Consider the following 24,288-nt stretch of genomic DNA (forward strand, 5'->3'; position numbering starts at 1 on the left):
TTTTGGATCCAGACTTCTGTGATATGTCACTGCTACAAAAATATTTCAAAACTTCGCCCCGCCCACTTCCGCCCCCACAAAGGACGAAAATCTGTGGCATCCACAATTTTAAAGATACGAGAAAACCAAAAACGCAGAATCGTAGAGAATGACCAGAAGTTTGCAATCTTCCAGGGGCATGATGTTATAGCCTTCTTCTAAAGAGAGCTGGAGGCGAGCCGAACAGATGTTCCACCGTCTCCGCCTCTTCTTCGTCTCTGCAGCTCCGGCAAAATTCATTATATAAGGCAACCATCCAGTTTGCGTGGGTGCTGTGAGCTGTGAGCTGTGAGCAAATGTCCTGTGAGGGAACGTACGATTGCACCTTGAATGATTGGCGAGTTTTCCCACATCGTTACACAAATTGCCAATTATGGTCTATTAGTCGCTTGTATTGCTCTTTTATGTTATGTATGCTTACGGCTGGCCATTGGTATACGGATATATTCCCTGTCTTGGAGAAGGGGGTTGTAGTAACAGATTTGGTAAGATGGACAGTTGTTACACGACGTTTTGTATAAAATGTCTGTTAAAAATACAGGAAAGAGCGCTCAAAACCCTCGCCCTCCTCCCGCAACGTGCTCTTTTCGGGTCAAATACTGAGCAAACTCAGCAAATACCACGGAAAGCTTCATTGAGATTCGAAAGTAAGGAAGTGGATCACCTTGTTTAATTTCATCACTGACCACACTACATTCCACACGGAACAGTGGCCACGCAGCTTACTCACACGCTCTTTTCCGTGCATTATGTGCGTCCTCTGGCGCAGGGGAGCCATAGCATCGGGTATAAAGTAGATTCGCGGCCAAAACTGAAAAAATAAATTTGCATAGATTCAGAATGACAAGGCTAGATCTTAACATCTTAAGTTGCACACTTCCGACCTATTGTTCTAACCAATTGATGTCACGTCAGTTCCTAACATTAAGCATTTAACATTGGGAATCTGCTGATATGAAACAAATACAAAATGTTCATTTTTATTTAAAGCTTAGGCTAAAACTAATGAAAAAATTATATAGAAATTAATTTTTTCAAAAGCCTTGTTCGGAGCAGAGCCCAGCCGATTAGCTGCTTGCCAAATAGCACCTAATTCTTGGCCCTCAGCCGCTTATTTTGTTTGTTACTTATGTCTATGTCACTCATTTGTTTGTTAAAGCTCTGCGCTTGCTTGCCCTGCTAAACGCTCTCTGCCAGCTCGCTCTTCGCTATCTCCGCTTTGCGTCTGCCTACCGACGTCGGCCGAGAGAAGCTGCGCTTAGCGATCGGAGCGGCAATGTAAAGGGCAGGCAAGCCACACTTGCAATTTGGATGTCACGCATTAAAGAACATATCGTAATTTTATTTCTGCGCCGAGTTTTATTTAATTCGAAATAATTAGTCGGCCGATTGGGGATAAAAAATATTATCTCCACATAAAATTTGGTGACCCCGACGTGATCTCTGAGTTGCAGTGTCAATTAATAATCATTCGCGATCGACATTCGTTAGCCCTAGCAAATTTTCGGCGGTTAAGCACAATTCGGTGCTAAAACACACTTACATACACCTACATACACGCATTGCTGGCTATTAATTTCTCTGTCGCGACAATTCGGTCAGTGCAGTGCGGTAGGCAGTGCTCTGCCGGAGGAGAGCCATACTGACTTAGTATCGGGTATAACTGTAGAGTTGCGGTGTCCGCAGCAACTCACAACGTTCCCCCTCGTTTAAAGTCGCCTTGTGTGGCGATATCTGCAAAATGTACCGCTGTGTACGCGTTTCCCATCCCGATACGCACGTGCAGTGCATCCTATGGCGCAATGACCCGAAGGAGGAGATTCAGGTGTTCAAGTTGGAGACTGTTACTTACGGAACCAAACCTGCCGCTTTCTTAGCAATTCGTGCTATGCATCAATTGGCAAATGATAGTTGCGTTTTCCGCTTGGCGCTGATGTTGTTCGAAGAGATTTCTATGTCGATGATCTCATATCTGGACGGGTCAGCATTGATTCTGTCATCAAGATTCGTCAGCAGGTAAAGGAGCTACTTTCGAAAGGATGTTTTTCCATACGTAAATGGTGTTCCAATGAAACCGCTGCTTTGGAAGGCGTATCGGAGGCGGATCGCGAAAAGTTCCTTACCTTTCATGACGGGACTGAAGTAACCAAGGCGCTTGGGATCCCACCACGGACAATATTCTGTTTAGCTTCACGTCGGAACCGCTGCAGGCCCAATATCGAAGCGTTCGGTCCTGTCTACACTAGCTAGGTTCAACGATCCTCTAGGGCTCATCTCTCCCATCATCACAAAAGCTAAAATATTTATGCAGTCGCTATGGAACGAAAGCCTAAAGTTGAATTGGGACGAAAGCCTGCCCCAGGATCTACATACGACTTGTATTGAGCTGACTTCGCAGTTGTCGATGGTTAAAAACTTTAAGTTTCCACGCTTCGGCAGCAAGCCAGATTAGAAATGCACGCGTTTTGTGATGCGAGCCAAGCAGCATATGGCGCCTGTGTATACATGCGTTCGGAAGCTCTTGGCATTGTGCAAAGTCATCTCTTATGCTCTAAATCCAGAGTCGCGCCCTTGAAAAGTATGACTATCCCCAAGCTTGAGCTGTCCGCTGCCCTCGTATTAGCCGAACTAGTGTCCACCATAGTTAAGGGATTATCAGCTCCATGCCAAATACATTGCTGGTCGGATTCGTCCATAGCCCTTGCCTGGATTCGAGAATCACCATTGAATTTTAATATATTTGTTTCTAATCGAGTTCAGCGGATTCAGGAGCTCACCGCTGGAATGACTTGGCATCACGTGCCGACAAAGTTGAATCCTGCCGACATCATATCACGTGGATCCACGCCCAAAGGCATAGCGCGGTCGAAGGGTCAACTTACCGTAATCGACATCAAAAATGGTACGCATTTGCTCATAAGGGCAATACAGCAGCAACAATTTTCGGAAGAGATAAGGGCCCTCGCCAGCAAACAGGCCCTACCCCCAAAAAGCACGATGGCTTTACTGAATCCATTTCGGGATAGCTTTGGATTGCTGCGTGTTGGAGGCCGCCTCCAAAATGCCGAATTGGACTACGACGCGAAGCACCCGATCCTGCTTCCTAAGGGACATCCTGTCACTGTCTCTATTATTATCTTCTTTCACGAAAGGTTTCTCCACGCAGGAGCTCAAGGATTGCTCGGACTGCTTCGGCAAAAATTCTGGCCTATTGGTGGACGCAAATATGTTGCGGGAATCATTCGCAAATGTGTTAGATGCTTTCGTTTGAAGCCAGTGCTGAGGGAACATATCATGGGAAACTTGCCTGCTGATCGCGTAAGGACTAATCCAGCATTCCACACAACGGGCGTTGATTTTTGCGGACCCTTTTATCACAAGTCGGAAGTCAGAAGCAGGCCTCCTATCAAATGTTACATCGCTGTCTTCGTATGCTTTAGCACCAAAGCAACTCATTTGGAAGTCGTTCGGGATCTATCTACAGAATCCTTTCTGGCAGCATTAAGGCGTTTTATAAGTCTACGTCCCAAACCTCGAATCATCTGGTCAGACAATGCTATAAATTTTGTAGGAGCAAAAAATGAGCTTTCGGAGCTTCGGCAAATGTTCCTCAGCGATCCTCATACGTCGGCTGTGTCACATCTCTGCGTTTCTAGTGGAATCGACTGGAAATTCATCCCCCCTCGCTTGATGAAATTCAGACCTTGGCTTGTGAAATCTCTGCTTTGTTAAATTCCCGTCCGCTTTATGCAATTACAGAAAGTCCCGATGATCTAGATGTGCTCACGCCAAACCACTTTCTCAATGGAGCCCCGAAAGCTGCAATCGACGAGCCAGATGTGGCGCATCTCCGGGTCAACCTACTTAGTCGATGGCAGCGGCTGTGTCAAATGAAGCAGGCGTTTTGGAGAAAATGGAGCACGGCGTATCTTTCGATTCTTCAGGAGCGGAGCAAGTGGCGGTCATCGTCTCCAAACATCAAGCTAGGAGCGCTCGTCATGATCAAGGTGGAAAAGATGGAACCATCAGAGTAGCCGTCATCCGCACTCAAAAAGGCCTTTTCAAGAGGGCCGTTGGAAAAATAGCGGTTCTGCCCCTTCAGGATGGATCTGTTGAAAGCCTTTGCCTTCCAACGGGGGGTGTATGTTCGGAGCAGAACCCAGCCGATTAGCTGCTTGCCAAATAGCACCTAATTTTTGGCCCTCAGCCGCTTATTTTGTTTGTTACTTATGTCTATGTCACTCATTTGTTTGTTAAAGCTCTGCGCTTGCTTGCCCTGCTAAACGCTCTCTGCCAGCTCGCTCTGCGCTATCTCCGCTTTGCGTCTGCCTACCGACGTCGGCCGAGCGAAGCTGCGCTTAGCGATCGGAGCGGCAATGTAAAGGGCAGGCAAGCCACACTTGCAATTTGGATGTCACGCATTAAAGAACATATCGTAATTTTATTTCTGCGCCGAGTTTTATTTAATTCGAAATAATTAGTCGGCCGATTGGGGATAAAAAACATTATCTCCACAAGCCTAATGATTAAACTAGCACTCGATTACCCATTAATTAGTTGCACAATGGAATTAGTTAAGTAAACCAATAGTTAAGGTAAATAATGAAGTCGTTTGTTTCTCAGAATACTCAACGTACGAGTGTGTGCATAAACTTCATTCAGATAAGGCACGTCGTCTCAATAAAAACGAGGGGGAACGTTGTGAGTTGCTGCGGAGACCGCAACTCTACATTTATACCCGATACTTAGTCAGTTTGGCTCTCCTCCGGCAGACGCCGCTAATATTAAACGACACGACAAAGAGTGCGTGCGAGAGAGAAATCAGTCTGAGCGTGACGTCGGGCGCTGCGTAGCCACTGCAAATTGATTTCTTGCTTTTGGCTATAAAAATTATCTGATCTGATCCAGATTCAGCAATCTGATAGATATGGTCATTATCTATGATTCTGCGTTTTTAGTTTTCTCGAATGTGCAATATTGTGGATGCAACAGATTTTCGTCCTTTGTGTGGGCGGAAGGGGGTGGGGTGAAATTTTGAGATACACGTTTTATAGTAAGATCTAACAGGAGTGCGGATACCAAATTTGGTTACTCTAGCCTTAATAGTCTCTGAGATTTTTGAATATCCCCAGATTTTCGTCCTTTGCGTGGGCGGAAGGGGTGTGGCGAAATTTTGAAACAAACTCGTCTCGGTCCGATATATTAGGAGTGTGGATACCAAATTTGGTTGCTCTAGCTTTTATAGTCTCTGAGATCTAGGCGCTAATGTTTTACTCTAAGCAAAGCCGCCTATGCTACGTGTGTGTTAGAGAGAGACAGGGCGAGAAAAAATGAAATTGTTTTCTTGATGCTGGCTATAATAATAATACGATCCAATTCAGATTCCGCAGTCTTAAAGATATGGTCATTCTCTACAATTCTACGTTTTTGGTTTTCTCATATCTTTAAAATTGTGGATGCCACAGATTTTCATCCTTTGTGGGGGCGGAAGTGGGCGGGGCGAAGTTTTGAAATATTTTTGTAGCAGTGACATATCACAGAAGTCTGGATCCAAAACATCGTTGCTCTAGCTCTTATTTATTTCTGCGCCGAGTTTTATTTAATTCGAAATAATTAGTCGGCCGATTGGGGATAAAAAATATTATCTCCACATAAAATTTGGTGACCCCGACGTGATCTCTGAGTTGCAGTGTCAATTAATAATCATTCGCGATCGACATTCGTTAGCCCTAGCAAATTTTCGGCGGTTAAGCACAATTCGGTGCTAAAACACACTTACATACACCTACATACACGCATTGCTGGCTATTAATTTCTCTGTCGCGACAATTCGGTCAGTGCAGTGCGGTAGGCAGTGCAGCGAACTCACTAATACACACAAGCGGAGTACAAAGCGGAATCGGACAGCTCGCACAGCCGCACAGCTAAAGGCATTAGCTGTAATCCCTTTGCTTTCGGTTCCCACGTTTATACGTATACAGGGTGTCTTTTTCGGTCGTGCTGAGTGACTCTTTTAAAACCTCAACATGGCAGCACCTGAGCCTACCAATGTCGCGAACGCAGCAATGCCGAGTGATGTAGATTTCTACAAGCACAAGGCCGAGTCCATCGCGCGCCAACTAAAGGCCATGGATCGCTTTCTCACCAAGGAAGAGCTTGCCGAGTTAGATGAGAACTTCAAGCTCGCTTAGAGCAGAACGAGCGAATGAATGCGGATTTCGATGCCGCTCAAACGAGCCTTGAAAGGCTGGATTTCCTGCAGTTAGCCCATGATGCCCGGCTGGACTTTTCGAATGTTTATGTCAAGGTTAGGTCCAGGCTGTCGCGGGAGTTGATGGCTGCTCGCACGGTAAATGTTGCCAATTCAACGGCTCGGCATACTCTCGAGGGGAATTCGTCGTTGTTCGCCTATAATAGTATAGGCCGTTCTCGAATGAACATGGTATCGGCTATGGTAACAATTCCTAGCCAGCAGGTGGGAGGAAGTAAACCTAGCCCCTAATCACCTCCATTAACGATCATAATAGCTCAACATGCAAGTATTGCAAATCCTCCGATCACTACATATCCCGATGCCAGGCATTTATAGATCTCCCTGTTTTTTCTCGATACAAGGAGGTGAAGAAGCGCCATTTATGTCTAAACTGCCTCAACAAAGGCCATTCATTGCAACGCTGCAAGTCAGGGGCATGTAGAAATTGCCAAGCCAAGCATCACACACTGCTCCACATGCAGTCGGGCGCTGACGCTGAGTTGCCGTCGCCGAGCACGGAATCGACCCAGCATGATCCTGCAAGTGCCCTAGTAGCAAGCAAATATATTTACCCCTTCCCCCTCGAGTCAAAAATCTCTGCCTAGCCAAAACGTGCTGCTAGCTACTGCAATCGTATATGTCAGGGGCCGTTTTGGATCGCTTATTCCATGTCGTGCCATTTTAGATTCTCCTTCTCAGGTTAACTTTATAACATCGAGACTCGCCAATCAGCTGCAGTTAGATCCTCACCCGTCTCACGTTCAAATCGCCGGTATTGGAGAGTCAATTCTACCATCCAGCAAGGCTGTGGACATCGTCCTGCAATCTCAAGACGAAAGCTATCGCGGTTTCCTCTCTGCAATTATCACTGCCTCAATCACAGGAATGCAGCCTAACTTCGGCCTAGACGCAAAGGATTGGCCAATGCCAAATAATCTAAAACTGGCTGATCCTTATTTCGCCAAGCCCCAGCGTGTCGATCTGTTGATAGGTGCTGGTTTGTTCTTCGAATTAATGTGCGTTGGACAGATTCGACTGTCAGACCAATTGCCAACATTGCAGAAGACGAAACTTGGCTGGATAGTGTCAGGAAGTATTAAAAACTCTGAGAAAGCCCGTGCGGCGCTAGCAGCCGTTGAAGATCCCCCTGTCATCTCCGCTTGCGAGACTAATTTGTGCGATATTGTAAGGCGGTTTTGGGAAGTCGATGGAGATTATTCGCCCTCATCAATTTCGGAGGAAGATGTTCATTGCGAACAGCATTTCGTCACAAACTGCATTCGCCTAGAGTCCGGAGCTTACTCCGTGCGTTTGCCAACCAAATTCAGTCTAGAGGAATTAGGAGAATCGTATCAGCAGGCGCTACGTAGATTTCTCAATTTGGAGAGGAAGCTAGCAAAAAATGCACAGCTTAAGGCAATATATATGGAGTTTCTCCAGGAGTATCGTGATTTAGGACACATGTCGCCAGATTCGCGGCAGTCAGACCTCCCGCAGTACTTCTTGCCTCACCATTGCGTCCACAAGCAGGATAGTACAACCACCAAATTACGCGTAGTGTTCGATGGATCTGCCAAAACAGCGTCTGGAGTATCACTGAATGATGCGCTAATGGCTGGACCCACCATCCAACCTAAAATTCTGATAACTCTGCTTCGTTTCCGCTTTTTATACCCGATACTCCAAATGAGTATCCTAATATATCGGACCGAGACGAGTTTGTTTCAAAATTTCGCCCCACCCCCTTCCGCCCCCACAAAGGACGAAAATCTGTTGCATCCACAATATTGAGGATACGAGAAAACTAAAAACGCAGAATCATAGATAATGATCATATATATCAGATTGCTGAATCTGGATCAGATCAGATAATTTTTATAGCCAAAAGGAACAAATCAATTTGCACTGGCTACGCAGCACCCGACGTCACGCTCAGACTGATTTTCTGTCTCTCTCGCACGCACTCCTTGTCGTGTCGTTTAATATTAGCGGCGTCTGCCGGAGGAGAGCCATACTGACTTAGTATCGGGTATAACTGTAGAGTTGCGGTGTCCGCAGCAACTCACAACGTTCCCCCTCGTTTAAAGTCGCCTTGTGTGGCGATATCTGCAAAATGTACCGCTGTGTACGCGTTTCCCATCCCGATACGCACGTGCAGTGCATCCTATGGCGCAATGACCCGAAGGAGGAGATTCAGGTGTTCAAGTTGGAGACTGTTACTTACGGAACCAAACCTGCCGCTTTCTTAGCAATTCGTGCTATGCATCAATTGGCAAATGATAGTTGCGTTTTCCGCTTGGCGCTGATGTTGTTCGAAGAGATTTCTATGTCGATGATCTCATATCTGGAGGGGACAGCATTGATTCTGTCATCAAGATTCGTCATCAGGTAAAGGAGCTACTTTCGAAAGGATGTTTTCCCATACGTAAATGGTGTTCCAACGAAACCGCTGCTTTGGAAGGCGTATCGGAGGCGGATCGCGAAAAGTTCCTTACCTTTCATGACGGGACTGAAGTAACCAAGGCGCTTGGGATCCCACCACGGACAATATTCTGTTTAGCTTCACGTCGGAACCGCTGCAGGCCCAATATCGAAGCGTTCGGTCCTGTCTACACTAGCTAGGTTCAACGATCCTCTAGGGCTCATCTCTCCCATCATCACAAAAGCTAAAATATTTATGCAGTCGCTATGGAACGAAAGCCTAAAGTTGAATTGGGACGAAAGCCTGCCCCAGGATCTACATACGACTTGTATTGAGCTGACTTCGCAGTTGTCGATGGTTAAAAACTTTAAGTTTCCACGCTTCGGCAGCAAGCCAGATTAGAAATGCACGCGTTTTGTGATGCGAGCCAAGCAGCATATGGCGCCTGTGTATACATGCGTTCGGAAGCTCTTGGCATTGTGCAAAGTCATCTCTTATGCTCTAAATCCAGAGTCGCGCCCTTGAAAAGTATGACTATCCCCAAGCTTGAGCTGTCCGCTGCCCTCGTATTAGCCGAACTAGTGTCCACCATAGTTAAGGGATTATCAGCTCCATGCCAAATACATTGCTGGTCGGATTCGTCCATAGCCCTTGCCTGGATTCGAGAATCACCATTGAATTTTAATATATTTGTTTCTAATCGAGTTCAGCGGATTCAGGAGCTCACCGCTGGAATGACTTGGCATCACGTGCCGACAAAGTTGAATCCTGCCGACATCATATCACGTGGATCCACGCCCAAAGGCATAGCGCGGTCGAAGGGTCAACTTACCGTAATCGACATCAAAAATGGTACGCATTTGCTCATAAGGGCAATACAGCAGCAACAATTTTCGGAAGAGATAAGGGCCCTCGCCAGCAAACAGGCCCTACCCCCAAAAAGCACGATGGCTTTACTGAATCCATTTCGGGATAGCTTTGGATTGCTGCGTGTTGGAGGCCGCCTCCAAAATGCCGAATTGGACTACGACGCGAAGCACCCGATCCTGCTTCCTAAGGGACATCCTGTCACTGTCTCTATTATTATCTTCTTTCACGAAAGGTTTCTCCACGCAGGAGCTCAAGGATTGCTCGGACTGCTTCGGCAAAAATTCTGGCCTATTGGTGGACGCAAATATGTTGCGGGAATCATTCGCAAATGTGTTAGATGCTTTCGTTTGAAGCCAGTGCTGAGGGAACATATCATGGGAAACTTGCCTGCTGATCGCGTAAGGACTAATCCAGCATTCCACACAACGGGCGTTGATTTTTGCGGACCCTTTTATCACAAGTCGGAAGTCAGAAGCAGGCCTCCTATCAAATGTTACATCGCTGTCTTCGTATGCTTTAGCACCAAAGCAACTCATTTGGAAGTCGTTCGGGATCTATCTACAGAATCCTTTCTGGCAGCATTAAGGCGTTTTATAAGTCTACGTCCCAAACCTCGAATCATCTGGTCAGACAATGCTATAAATTTTGTAGGAGCAAAAAATGAGCTTTCGGAGCTTCGGCAAATGTTCCTCAGCGATCCTCATACGTCGGCTGTTTCACATCTCTGCGGTTCTATTGTAATCGACTGGAAATTCATCCCCCCTCGCTTGATGAAATTCAGACCTTGGCTTGTGAAATCTCTGCTTTGTTAAATTCCCGTCCGCTTTATGCAATTACAGAAAGTCCCGATGATCTAGATGTGCTCACGCCAAACCACTTTCTCAATGGAGCCCCGAAAGCTGCAATCGACGAGCCAGATGTGGCGCATCTCCGGGTCAACCTACTTAGTCGATGGCAGCGGCTGTGTCAAATGAAGCAGGCGTTTTGGAGAAAATGGAGCACGGCGTATCTTTCGATTCTTCAGGAGCGGAGCAAGTGGCGGTCATCGTCTCCAAACATCAAGCTAGGAGCGCTCGTCATGATCAAGGTGGAAAAGATGGAACCATCAGAGTAGCCGTCATCCGCACTCAAAAAGGCCTTTTCAAGAGGGCCGTTGGAAAAATAGCGGTTCTGCCCCTTCAGGATGGATCTGTTGAAAGCCTTTGCCTTCCAACGGGGGGTGTATGTTCGGAGCAGAACCCAGCCGATTAGCTGCTTGCCAAATAGCACCTAATTTTTGGCCCTCAGCCGCTTATTTTGTTTGTTACTTATGTCTATGTCACTCATTTGTTTGTTAAAGCTCCGCGCTTGCTTGCCCTGCTAAACGCTCTCTGCCAGCTCGCTCTGCGCTATCTCCGCTTTGCGTCTGCCTACCGACGTCGGCCGAGCGAAGCTGCGCTTAGCGATCGGAGCGGCAATGTAAAGGGCAGGCAAGCCACACTTGCAATTTGGATGTCACGCATTAAAGAACATATCGTAATTTTATTTCTGCGCCGAGTTTTATTTAATTCGAAATAATTAGTCGGCCGATTGGGGATAAAAAACATTATCTCCACAAGCCTAATGATTAAACTAGCACTCGATTACCCATTAATTAGTTGCACAATGGAATTAGTTAAGTAAACCAATAGTTAAGGTAAATAATGAAGTCGTTTGTTTCTCAGAATACTCAACGTACGAGTGTGTGCATAAACTTCATTCAGATAAGGCACGTCGTCTCAATAAAAACGAGGGGGAACGTTGTGAGTTGCTGCGGAGACCGCAACTCTACATTTATACCCGATACTTAGTCAGTTTGGCTCTCCTCCGGCAGACGCCGCTAATATTAAACGACACGACAAAGAGTGCGTGCGAGAGAAAAGTCAGTCGGAGCGTGACGTCGGGCGCTGCATAGCCACTGCAAATTGATTTCTTGCTTTTGGCTATAAAAATTATCTGATCTGATCCAGATTCAGCAATCTGATAGATATGGTCATTATCTATGATTCTGCGTTTTTAGTTTTCTCGAATGTGCAATATTGTGGATGCAACAGATTTTCGTCCTTTGTGTGGGCGGAAGGGGGTGGGGTGAAATTTTGAGATACACGTTTTATAGTAAGATCTAACAGGAGTGCGGATACCAAATTTGGTTACTCTAGCCTTAATAGTCTCTGAGATTTTTGAATATCCCCAGATTTTCGTCCTTTGCGTGGGCGGAAGGGGGTGTGGCGAAATTTTGAAACAAACTCGTCTCGGTCCGATATATTAGGAGTGTGGATACCAAATTTGGTTGCTCTAGCTTTTATAGTCTCTGAGATCTAGGCGCTAAAGTTTTACTCTAAGCAAAGCCGCCTATGCTACGTGTGTGTTAGAGAGAGACAGGGCGAGAAAAAATGAAATTGTTTTCTTGATGCTGGCTATAATAATAATACGATCCAATTGAGATTCCGCAGTCTTAAAGATATGGTCATTCTCTACAATTCTACGTTTTTGGTTTTCTCATATCTTTAAAATTGTGGATGCCACAGATTTTCATCCTTTGTGGGGCGGAAGTGGGCGGGGCGAAGTTTTGAAATATTTTTGTAGCAGTGACATATCACAGAAGTCTGGATCCAAAACATCGTTGCTCTAGCTCTTATAGTCTTTGAGCACTAGGCGCTGAAGGGGACGGACAGATGGACAGACGGACGGACGGACAGACAGACAGGGCTCAATCGACTCGGCTATTGATGCTGATCAAGAATATATATACTTTATTGCGTCGGAAACGATTCCTTCTGGACGTTACACACATCCACTTTTACCACAAATCTAATATACCCCAATACTCATTTTGAGTATCGGCTATAAAAAACCGATATCGAAATCAAAGAACGCATAAAACATTGAACTGTGAGGCCAAAATTCAATAACCGGACAAGCATGGTTGAGAAGGCCTCGAATGCGTTTACGCTGGAAAAGCTCCGCAATCTGCAGTGGGGCAAAGTGTTCCATCTGTTCTATATAGAACCGGTTGTCTTCATGCTGCTCTTCTCGCACACCCTCTCTGGTGAGTGGACGTGGACCCGACACGACACACAGATTAATCTAACTTTACAGCTATTGTGTTTCCAAATTGTGACCGGCTACAGGCACTATCCAGCGCAACCAGGTCATCTATCAGACGTGCACGGTGATATTCCACTACAACGAGTCCGATTGCAAGCAGCTGGACTCGAAGAACGCCAGCGCCGAGATAAATGTGTGTACAGCTCAGCTCTGGATCGGGGAATAGCGTTCATTTCCACATAACCACAGTGATTATTTGGAAACGAATCGCATTCCCAGCCAACTATTCGATATCTTATGACGCCTCCGCTCCCTTTGCAGGCCATTGAAACGGAGCTGCAGCCGTATGTGGCCAATCTATTCCTCTCCCGCACGCTCCTGGAGAGCATTGTGCCGGCCTTCTGTGGCCTGTTCATCGGCTCCTGGTCGGATCACTATGGACGCAAGCCGCTGCTGATTGTCTCGATGATTGGTAAGCAGGAAAACACTTCCTTTGAGCAGTTCCACTTCATTTTTGGTCACATTTAGGATTTTCCGCCTCCTTCTTGATGATGGCCGCCATCTGCGAGCTGTCCAGCTACTACATGGTCAATCCCTGGTGGTACATTATGGCCATTCGCTGCTGGGCGGAAACTGTGTGCTCTCTGTGGCAGCCTTTTGCTTCATATCGGATATAACGGACTGCAAGACGCGGCCCTACCGAATGATCTTCATGGAGTCGCTTTTCTTCATCGGGCTGACCAGCGGCTCGCTGCTCTCCAGCTTCGTGTACGCCGCCACCGGGGCAGTGGCGACCATATGTCTCTCCGGCTGCATTTCCACCTTCGCCACGCTGTTCATCATCTTTTTTGTGCCTGAGAGCCTCCACATTCGCCAGGCGGAGGATGCGAAGAATGCCACTGCCCTCAAGGGCGACACGTCGCAGGATGTGCCGATGACAGCCTGCGAACTTCAGCTGTACTGCGTCGCCATCGATTGCCCGCCGAACATCCTGAACGATGCGCATGGGGAGAAGAGAAGACCCTGCGAGCTGCCCACGCCGGCGACTCCCGCCATGAGCTTCGACGACGACATGCTGGCCAAGTACGTGGAGCGGCTGCCCGAGAAGGCCAAGAGGGCCAGAGCCGAGTCGGAGGCGGCGGCCCGTATCAAGAAGGCTGGCCTATTCAGTTTCATCCATATTAAAGATATGATTAACACTTACTTCAAGCTCGTCACAATGGCCATGTTCCTGTCAATTTTCGTCTTTGGTGAGTCTTCTCCGCAGTAATCCCAGAGCCTTATATAACCGAACGCTTGCTTCCAGATGGCGTGATGACTGTAATGTATTTGTTTGTGTGCGAAAAGTTCCACTGGACGGTGAGGGATTACACATTCTACGAGACGGTCAGTCATCTGGTGCCCATGATTGGAGCGCTAATCGGTTTCCTTGTTCTGCGGAAGGTAAATTTCCTTTGATCTATGTACATATGTAGTATTGGCTTCCATTGATCTGAGCTCTATTCTGGCCGTAGGTTTTTCGCCTGTCGGTGGTTACGCTTGGCCTGCTGGCCTTCTTCTCGGAAATACTCAACAATCTCGCCAAGGGCTTTGCCACAATGCCCTGGCACATGTACTTCTCAGTAACCCTGGGCGTCTTCCGCTCCATATCGGGACCCATGTGCCGGACCATTGTTTCGAATATCGTGCCACCATCGGACTTGGGTGAGTTTCGCTATTTACGAGTACATCATATCCCGCATCACAGCTGTTTTCAATTGTGAAAATATTTGAACACTCTTGCAGGCAAGATTTTCTCCATTAAGAATGTGTTGCAATCGTTTGCCCCTTTTGGTAAGCCTCGTCACTGGTTTCTGCTTTCTGGTCCAGTAATTTCGATTTCTAAGCGAGAGTAGTACTGAAATTTGTATAGCTTCTAATTATCATACATTATCACAGTTGCCGCTCCGCTCTACACGCTAATCTACAAGCGGTCCCTCACCACATACCAGGGACTATTCAACTTTGTCAGCGCGTTCCTGTACCTGCTCTCGTTCATGTTCATTGGGTGAGTGTCGCCGAATCCGTAGAGGGAAAGAAGAAAGCCCCTCGGGGGCCCGCTAATTGATATTGTACATTCCTCTAGATGTGTCTTGCGCATCAAGTTCAGGCACAAGCAGCACTACGCCAAGGTGCTAAAGTGAGGTGCTGCGGCGGATTTATGCCTAAATTAACATGTGATCATACCTAAGTAATAAAACTTTACGAGTCTACCGAATTTAATGATGCAAATCCAGCCAATTGCGTGTTTAATTTGTGTGAGAAGCGATCATCAAACATCAGTAATTCAGAAATACATATAACATTTTATTTAATTACTTTTCAATATATTTTCTGAGATATATGGCTTACAATTGATTTGGCTCACAGCATCACTTTAATTTTTATTAATACTCATGCTTCTTCAAAGATCGTTTCCTTCAAGAGGTATTTGCGGTACATTCAAGTCCTTGATCAACTGCCAAATGCCTGATAGGCGGTGTTGCTTTCCATTGATTTCTTCATACCAAAGACAGTGCTGCATGGAAAACAAATAAAACGAGGAGGAACGTTGTGAGTTGCTGCGGACACCGCAACTCTACAGTTATACCCGATACTAAGTCAGTATGGCTCTCCTCCGGCAGACGCCGCTAATATTAAACGACACGACAAAGAGTGCGTGCGAGAGAGACAGAAAATCAGTCTGAGCGTGACGTCGGGCGCTGCGTAGCCACTGCAAATTGATTTGTTCCTATTGGCTATAAAAATGATCTGATCTGATCCAGATTCAGCAATCTGATAGATATGGTTGTGGAGATAATGTTTTTTATCCCCAATCGGCCGACTAATTATTTCGAATTAAATAAAACTCGGCGCAGAAATAAAATTACGATATGTTCTTTAATGCGTGACATCCAAATTGCAAGTGTGGCTTGCCTGCCCGCTCCGATCGCTAAGCGCAGCTTCGCTCGGCCGACGTCGGTAGGCAGACGCAAAGCGGAGATAGCGAAGAGCGAGCTGGCAGAGAGCGTTTAGCAGGGCAAGCAAGCGCAAAGCTTTAACAAACAAATGAGTGACATAGACATAAGTAACAAACAAAATAAGCGGCTGAGGGCCAAAAATTAGGTGCTATTTGGCAAGCAGCTAATCGGCTGGGTTCTGCTCCGAACATTCACCCCCGTTGGAAGGCAAAGGCTTTCAACAGATCCATCCTGAAGGGCAGAACCGCTATTTTTCCAACGGCCCTCTTGAAGATGCTTGCTTGGGCACAGCTGGCGGCTACGCTGGGATGATCGTCGAACGCAGCAATCGGCGCTTCTTTACGAAGGCGGCTTGTCGTGATTACGTCTTGATCATCGGGAACCTCTGTAATTGCATAGAATGGCAGGAAATTTGGCAATGTAGAAACTGTTGAAAGTTGAATTTCTTTTGGCGTGGATATGTAGGTTTTTAATATATGGAAAAGTTCGCGCTGCAGTTCCTGATTCTCCGATCGCAGTTTTTCCACTTGCACCTGGCACTCGAGCAGCTGCTGTCTGCATTGCTGCTCTAAGTTTTGGTACTCCAGCGTTGTGGGTCGAAAATCGTCAATAGAGATGCACGAGGAATTTTCAAAAGCGGTTAAAGCTGCACGCTTTTTCTCCGAGCTATCAATGCTTCCTGATACTATCCAACGAAGTTTTGTCTCCTGCAATGTTGGCAATTGGGCTGATAGTCGAATCTGTCCGACGCACATTAAATCGAAGAACAAACCAGAACCTATCAACAGATCGATACGTTGGGGCTTGGAGAAATTAGGATCAGCTAGTTTTAGATTATTCGGCATTGGCCAATCCTTTGCGTCTAAGCTGAAGTTAGGCTGCATTTCCGTAATTGAGTTGGTGACAATTGCAGCGAAGGAAGCTCGATAGCTTGCGTCCTGGGATTGTACAACTATATGTACAGACTTGCTCGAAGGTAGAATGGAATCTCCGATTCCAGAGATGTGAACATAAGACGAGCGATGATCCAACTGCAACTGATCAGCAAGTCTAGATGTTACAAAGTTTGCCTGTGATGCAGAATCCAAAATGGCACGACATGGGATAAGTGCTCCATAACGATCTGTTACATGGACGAGGGCAGTAGGTAGCAACACGTTCTGGCTAGGCTGATATTTCTGGATCGAGGGGGAGGGCTAGAACACCCGCTTGTTAGAAGCACAGTCGCGGCCTCTTGCTGGATCGATTCCTCGGCCGGTGAAGAGGAAGATGAAGCACCAGTTCCCGATGGAATGTGGAGTAGCGTGTGATGTTTGGCCTGGCAATGCCTGCAAAGTCCTGACCTGCACCTCTGCAATTCATGGCCTTTGTTGAGGCAGTTCAAACACAAGCGGCTCTTCTTTGCTTCTTTGTATCGTTCAAACGCAGAGAGATTCAGGAATGCCTGACATCTAGATATGTAATGCTCGGAGGAATTGCAATGGTTACATATGGGGTTAGAATGGTCGTTACTGGAGGTGATAAGGGTGACAGGTTTGTCTTCTCCCACCTGTTGACTAGGACTTGTTGCCATGGCTGATCCCAAATTCTCCAGCATCCGACATCTCGCTTCCAAAAATGAGGCCATGCTTGACCACCGAGGCAATCCTGACGTCGGCAAGTTCTCTTCCCATTTCTCCTTTGTTTTGTGGTCCAGTTTCGTGCCTATGATGAAGATCAGCAACCCATCCGAAATCTCCTGCGGGGTCGCCAAGGTCTGAAGTGCACGCAAGTGCGAATTGATTTTGTCGCTGAGCGCGCGCAAGCCGATAGCTGAGCCCTTCTCCACCCCTTGCAGCCCGAAAATAGCCTTGACGTGTGCCTGAAAATGTAACAGTTTATTATCGAATCGCAACATTAGCAAATTCAACGCCTTGTCGTAATTCTCCTCAGAAAGTTCCAAGGAACGAATCGTATCCAGCGCAGCACCATCTAGACATCCACGAAGATATTGGAATTTTTCGATGATTGGTATACGATGGTCTTTGTGCACCATTGTCGAGAACATCGAGTGGAATTCTGGCCAATCCATGTAGTTCCCCCCGAATCGCGGAAGCTGCAACTCGGGCATTCGAGAACGGCCTATACTATTATAGGCGAACAACGACGAATTCCCCTCGAGAGTATGCCGAGCCGTTGAATTTGCAACATTTACCGTGCGAGCAGCCATCAACTCCCGCGACAGCCTGGACCTAACCTTCACATAAACATTCGAAAAGTCCAGTCGGGCATCATGGGCTAACTGCAGGAAATCCAGCCTTTCAAGGCTCGTTTGAGCGGCATCGAAATCCGCATTCATTCGCTCGATTTGCTCTAAGCGAGCTTGAAGTTCTGCCTCATCTAACTCGGCAAGTTCTTCCTTGGTGAGAAAGCGATCCCTGGCCTTTAGTTGGCGCGCGATGGACTCGGCCTTGTGCTTGTAGAAATCTACATCACTCGGCATTGCTGCGTTCGCGACATTGGTAGGCTCAGGTGCTGCCATGTTGAGGTTTTAAAAGAGTCACTCAGCACGACCGAAAAAGACACCCTGTATACGTATAAACGTGGGAACCGAAAGCAAAGGGATTACAGCTAATGCCTTTAGCTGTGCGGCTGTGCGAGCTGTCAGATTCCGCTTTGTACTCCGCTTGTGTGTATTAGTGAGTTCGCTGCACTGCCTACCGCACTGCACTGACCGAATTGTCGCGACAGAGAAATTAATAGCCAGCAATGCGTGTATGTAGGTGTATGTAAGTGTGTTTTAGCACCGAATTGTGCTTAACCGCCGAAAATTTGCTAGGGCTAACAAATGTCGATCGCGAATGATTATTTATTGACACTGCAACTCAGAGATCACGTCGGGGTCACCAAATTTTATGTGGAGATAATATTTTTTATCCCCAATCGGCCGACTAATTATTTCGAATTAAATACGAGGGGGAACGTTGTGAGTTGCTGCGGACACCGCAACTCTACAGTTATACCCGATACTAAGTCAGTATGGCTCTCCTCCGGCAGACGCCGCTAATATTAAACGACACGACAAAGAGTGCGTGCGAGAGAGACAGAAAATCAGTCTGAGCGTGACGTCGGGCGCTGCGTAGCCACTGCAAATTGATTTGTTCCTATTGGCTATAAAAATGATCTGATCTGATCCAGATTCAGCAATCTGATAGATATGGTCATTATCTATGATTCTGCGTTTTTAGTTTTCTCGAATGTGCAATATTGTGGATGCAACAGATTTTCGTCTTTTGTGTGGGCGGAAGGGGGTGGGGTGAAATTTTGAGATACACGTTTTATAGTAAGATCTAACAGGAGTGCGGATACCAAATTTGGTTACTCTAGCCTTAATAGTCTCTGAGATTTTTGAATATCCCCAGATTTTCGTCCTTTGCGTGGGCGGAAGGAGGTGTGGCGAAATTTTGAAACAAACTCGTCTCGTTCCGATATATTAGGAGTGTGGATACCAAATTTGGTTGCTCTAGCTTTTGTAGTCTCTGAGATCTAGGCTCTAATGTTTTACTCTAAGCAAAGCCGCCTATGCTACGTGTGTGTTAGAGAGAGACAGGGCAAGAAAAAATCAAATTGTTTTTTGATGCTGGCTATAATAATAATACGTCCGTCCGTCTGTCCGTCCCCTTCAGCGCCTAGTGCTCAAAGACTATAAGAGCTAGAGCAACGATGTTTTGGACCCAGACTTCTGTGATATGTCACTGCTATAAAAATATTTCAAAACTTCGCCCCGCCCACTTCCGCCCCCACAAAAGACGAAAATCTGTGGCATCCACAATTTTAAAGATATGAGAAAACCAAAAACGTAGAATTGTAGAGAATGACTATATCTTTAAGACTGCGGAATCTGAATTGGATCGTATTATTATTATAGCCAGCATCAAAAAACAATTTGATTTTTTCTTGCCCTGTCTCTCTCTAACACACACGTAGCATAGGCGGCTTTGCTTAGAGTAAAACATTAGCGCCTAGATCTCAGAGACTACAAAAGCTAGAGCAACCAAATTTGGTATCCGCACTCCTGTTCGATCTTACTATAAAACGTGTATCTCAAAATTTCGCGCAGAATCATAGATAATGACCATATCTATCAGATTGCTGAATCTGGATCAGATCAGATCATTTTTATAGCCAATAGGAACAAATCAATTTGCAGTGGCTACGCAGCGCCCGACGTCACGCTCAGACTGATTTTCTGTCTCTCTTGCACGCACTCTTTGTCGTGTCGTTTAATATTAGCGGCGTCTGCCGGAGGAGAGCCATACTGACTTAGTATCGGGTATAACTGTAGAGTTGCGGTGTCCACAGCAACTCACAACGTTCCCCCTCGTTTCTTTTGTTTTTAACTACTGATAAGAAGAACAAGCCACCTGGCCTGTAAATATTATAAGTACATATAAGTATATGCATTCATATATAAAATTGTCACCTATGTTATCATTTTGAATACTAGAGAGTTATAAAACGCACATAAACATAGATGCGCATATGAATGTGCAAGTTAACACAATCGATCGAAAAAATATATAAAAACAAGATCAGCCGTTATACAGGGGATGTTGCCCAGCGACACCGGAGTTTTGGGTACGCAACAATGTTGCAGAACGAGCAGTGAGCGTCGGGAGTGCTGGGAACTTACTTGTAAGCAGTAGAGTAGTTCGGGGGGAGAAATCAACCGCGTCGGCCGTCGCCACGCCTATCTCAAACCGAATAAAATAAAATAAAAATTGAAAGAAATAAAATTAAAATTGGCGCCCATCTAATTCGAACCCACGGCAAAACCTGAACCAGCGGCAAAAATTAAAAACCAATACACGCAATTGAACATTAAAAAAAAAAAACAGATCCAGCAGCATCTGGAAGACAAAGAAGACACCATACTACCATACCCCATAAATTGTACACCATACACCATAAACCGTACACCATACACCACCATACACCTACCAACAAGAAGACATCAAGAAGCAGCTATACTAACATAGTATAAATCCAGCAGCATCTGGAAGACAAAGAAGACACCATACTACCATACACCATAAATTGTACACTATACACCATAAACCGTACACCATACACCACCATACACCTACCAACAAGAAGACATCAAGAAGCAGCTATACTAACATAGTTTATGACAAAGAACATGTGAGTAGAGTGTTCATTAAAAAAAAAAAAAAACTCAAAACCCCACATAAAACACAATTTAGTCTTGCAAGTTGATTGATAGTGAAATAAATAAAAACAGGTGCATTTTTTGTTTAGGTTATGAGTGATAAGGAAGTACAAGATTTGGTAAAAGAATTTCAGAAACTAAAAGGAACAAATTATCAGGAAGACGTAATAGAGAACATAAATTTAGAAATGAATATATCAAACGAGCAGCTCAGACTCATGATAGAGGCCGCGGTTTCAAGCGCACTAGCCGTACAGGAACAGAGCTTCACTTCAAAACTACAGGGTATTCAGGAGAGCTTAAATAGTGTACAAATTAACGCTCCTCAAGTGGTGGCGTACAAGGATGCAGAGATAAGAACAGACGTTGTCTGTAATGAGACTCTTGATATTATGAAATCCCTGCCCGACTTTGAGGGAAAGAATGAAACGTATGTCTCATGGAGGAAGGCTGCGCATACCGCATACAAAGTTTATGAGAAATTTGACGGTAGCTCAAAACATTATCAAGCTTTAGGAATACTGAGAAACAAAGTTAAGAACTCAGCTGATATGGTACTCTCTTCTTTCGACACTCCCCTTAATTTTAAAGCCATTATAGATCGACTAGACTTTACGTACGCAGACAAACGACCAATATACTTAATTGAACAAGAGATGTCAACGCTCCGGCAGGGAAATTTGACATTATTACAGTACTATGACGAAGTAGAAAAGAAACTGACCCTCCTTATAAACAAAACAATTATGACTAACGAAACCACTGTAGCTTCTTCATTGAATGAGAAATACAGAGCGGACGCTCTACGAGTGTTTATCTCAGGAACCAAGAAGACTTTAAGTGATGTTCTATTCTCGGCAAGACCAAAAGATCTACACTCTGCTTTGGCATTGGCTCAAGAAGTTGATGCTAATCATGATCGATATATGTTCGCTTCAAACTACGCCCGTAGCATAGAAGAAAAAGCTCAGAGAACTGAACAAAGACAGCATGGCAGAGAGAATTTAATGACGGACACAAGGTAAAGACAACTAGGGAAACTCCCACAGTATAGGAAACAAGAATTTTTACCAAAATCAGAACAGGTCCAACCAATGGACGTGGACACATCCTCACGTTTTAGGCAGACTACTCAGTATCAACAAAATAGCGCGCCTCAGAGACAAAACCAGTGGCAAAGTCAGCAACAAAACAATCAATCGGACTACAACAACCAGGGACAAACAAACAAGCGACCGAACAATAGTAGCGCACGTTTTACGGGACCGAAACAACAAAGAATTAACCACGTAGAAGCAGAAGATACCCTACTCGATCAGGAAGAACAGGATTACCAAACTATAGCAAACGCCGAAGTTGATGGCATAGAAAACGACCTTTCAGATTATGACCAGATTAATTTTTTAGACATAACTCCTTGCTTCCGTTCATAGAAAGGACAGTAGCAGGGAGAACAATCAAATTACTCATAGATACAGGAGCTTCCAAAAACTACATAAAACCATTAAAAGAACTAAAACATATTACCCTAGTAAATAAACCCTTCCGAGTGAAGTCAATCCATGGCTATAGTGGCATAGACAAAAAATGTATAATGCACCTTTTCAATACCAACTCAACATTTTTTTTACTACCAAACCTCACGACATTTGACGGTATAATTGGACTTGACCTATTAAAACAGAGTGACGTTCTACTGGACTTAAAGAATAAGAAATTAATAACAAACTTCGGTTCCGAAACAATCCAATTTTTAAAATGTGCAAACATAAATTTCACAAATGTCGAGGAAATACAGGTCCCTGAGACTATATCCCAAAAGTTTCAGCTGATGTTAGGAAACCGAACAGGGGTTTTCGCAGACCCAAATGAAGCACTCCCATATAATACAAATATCATTGGCACTATCCGAACAGAAAATGAAGATCCCATATATTCAAAATTGTACCCATATCCAATGGGCGTTTCAGAATTCGTAAATGCAGAAACTCAAGACTTGTTGAAAGGTGGTATAATACGACCGTCTCGGTCACCATACAACAACCCCGTTTGGGTTGTAGACAAAAAAGGTACCGATGAACAGGGAAATAAAAAAAACGTTTGGTCATAGATTTCATTAAACTAAATTTAAAAACAACAGATGACAAATATCCCATTCCCAATATAGTTTCTATACTATCCAACTTGGGTACAGCTAAATACTTTACAACCCTAGATCTTAAATCTGGATTCCATCAGATTTTACTTGCAGAAAAAGATAGAGAAAAAACATCTTTCTCCGTAGCAAATGGGAAGTATGAGTTCTGTAGACTCCCCTTTGGCTTGAAAAATGCACCTAGTATTTTTCAGAGGGCCATTGACGACGTGCTCAGAGAGCAAATTGGGAAAACTTGCTATGTTTATGTCGATGATGTAATCATTTTTTCCGAAAACATGGAAAGCCATGTCAAGCATATCGCATGGGTCTTAGACAAACTGTACGATGCCAATATGAGAGTTTCGCGCGAAAAATCGCACTTTTTCAAGGAGAATGTCGAATACTTAGGATTTGTCGTCTCAAGTAATGGTATAAAAACATGCCCCAATAAAGTGGAAGCGATTCGTAACTACGAACAACCAACCACTTTGTTCAACGTCAGATCATTCCTTGGACTTGCAAGTTACTATAGATGTTTTATTAAAGCCTTTGCATCCATAGCTAAACCCATAAGTGACATCTTTAAGGGCGAAAATGGCAAGGTAAGCGCCGGACAGTCAAAGAAAATACCAGTCAAATTAGACGAAAGTCAGTGCGCGGCATTCAATAAACTAAAAGAGATTCTGGCATCCGAAAGCGTAATGTTACTCTATCCTGACTATAAGAAAGCATTTGACCTAACAACAGATGCTTCGTCCTTCGGTCTGGGAGCCGTCTTATCACAAGACGGGAAGCCAATTACCATGATATCAAGGACACTAAATGATAGGGAACTTAACTTTGCAACAAACGAAAGAGAGCTGCTCGCTATAGTTTGGGCTTTGAAAAACCTCAGAAACTATCTATACGGAGTAAAAAATTTAAATATTTTTACAGACCATCAGCCTCTAACGTTTGCAGTTTCTGATCGCAATCCAAACGCAAAAATAAGACGTTGGAAAGCTCTCATAGACGAGTACAATGCAAATATCTTCTACAAGCCAGGAAAAGAAAACTTCGTCGCTGACGCACTATCACGACACAACATCCATACCTTAGAAGATGATGCACAGTCAGACAGGGCCACAATACACAGCGAAATATCACTTACATACAGTATAGAATCAACAGACAAACCAATCAACTGTTTTCGAAACCAAATTATAATAGAGGAACATGAAGTAGCTTCAAATCGCACAACCATTTTGTTCGGTGAAATGATCCGACATACAATATATTTCTCAAGTAGGGACT

General features: G+C 45.0%; 1 protein-coding gene across 1 annotated transcript; it reads left to right on the forward strand.

The window, feature by feature from the left end:
• The first annotated feature begins 12,514 nt into the window (after positions 1-12,514).
• On the forward strand, positions 12,515-14,925 carry LOC108159597. The gene is given in 10 exon segments (XM_017293051.2): positions 12,515-12,651; positions 12,734-12,843; positions 12,972-13,122; positions 13,179-13,259; positions 13,262-13,900; positions 13,957-14,093; positions 14,165-14,354; positions 14,436-14,483; positions 14,589-14,697; positions 14,776-14,925. Coding segments are annotated over 10 exon segments (1,650 nt in total). The 5' UTR covers positions 12,515-12,524; the 3' UTR covers positions 14,834-14,925.
• The last annotated feature ends 9,363 nt before the right edge of the window (positions 14,926-24,288 follow it).

Source organism: Drosophila miranda (genome assembly GCF_003369915.1).
Source record: "Drosophila miranda strain MSH22 chromosome Y unlocalized genomic scaffold, D.miranda_PacBio2.1 Contig_Y1_pilon, whole genome shotgun sequence".
Lineage (NCBI taxonomy): Eukaryota > Metazoa > Arthropoda > Insecta > Diptera > Drosophilidae > Drosophila > Drosophila miranda.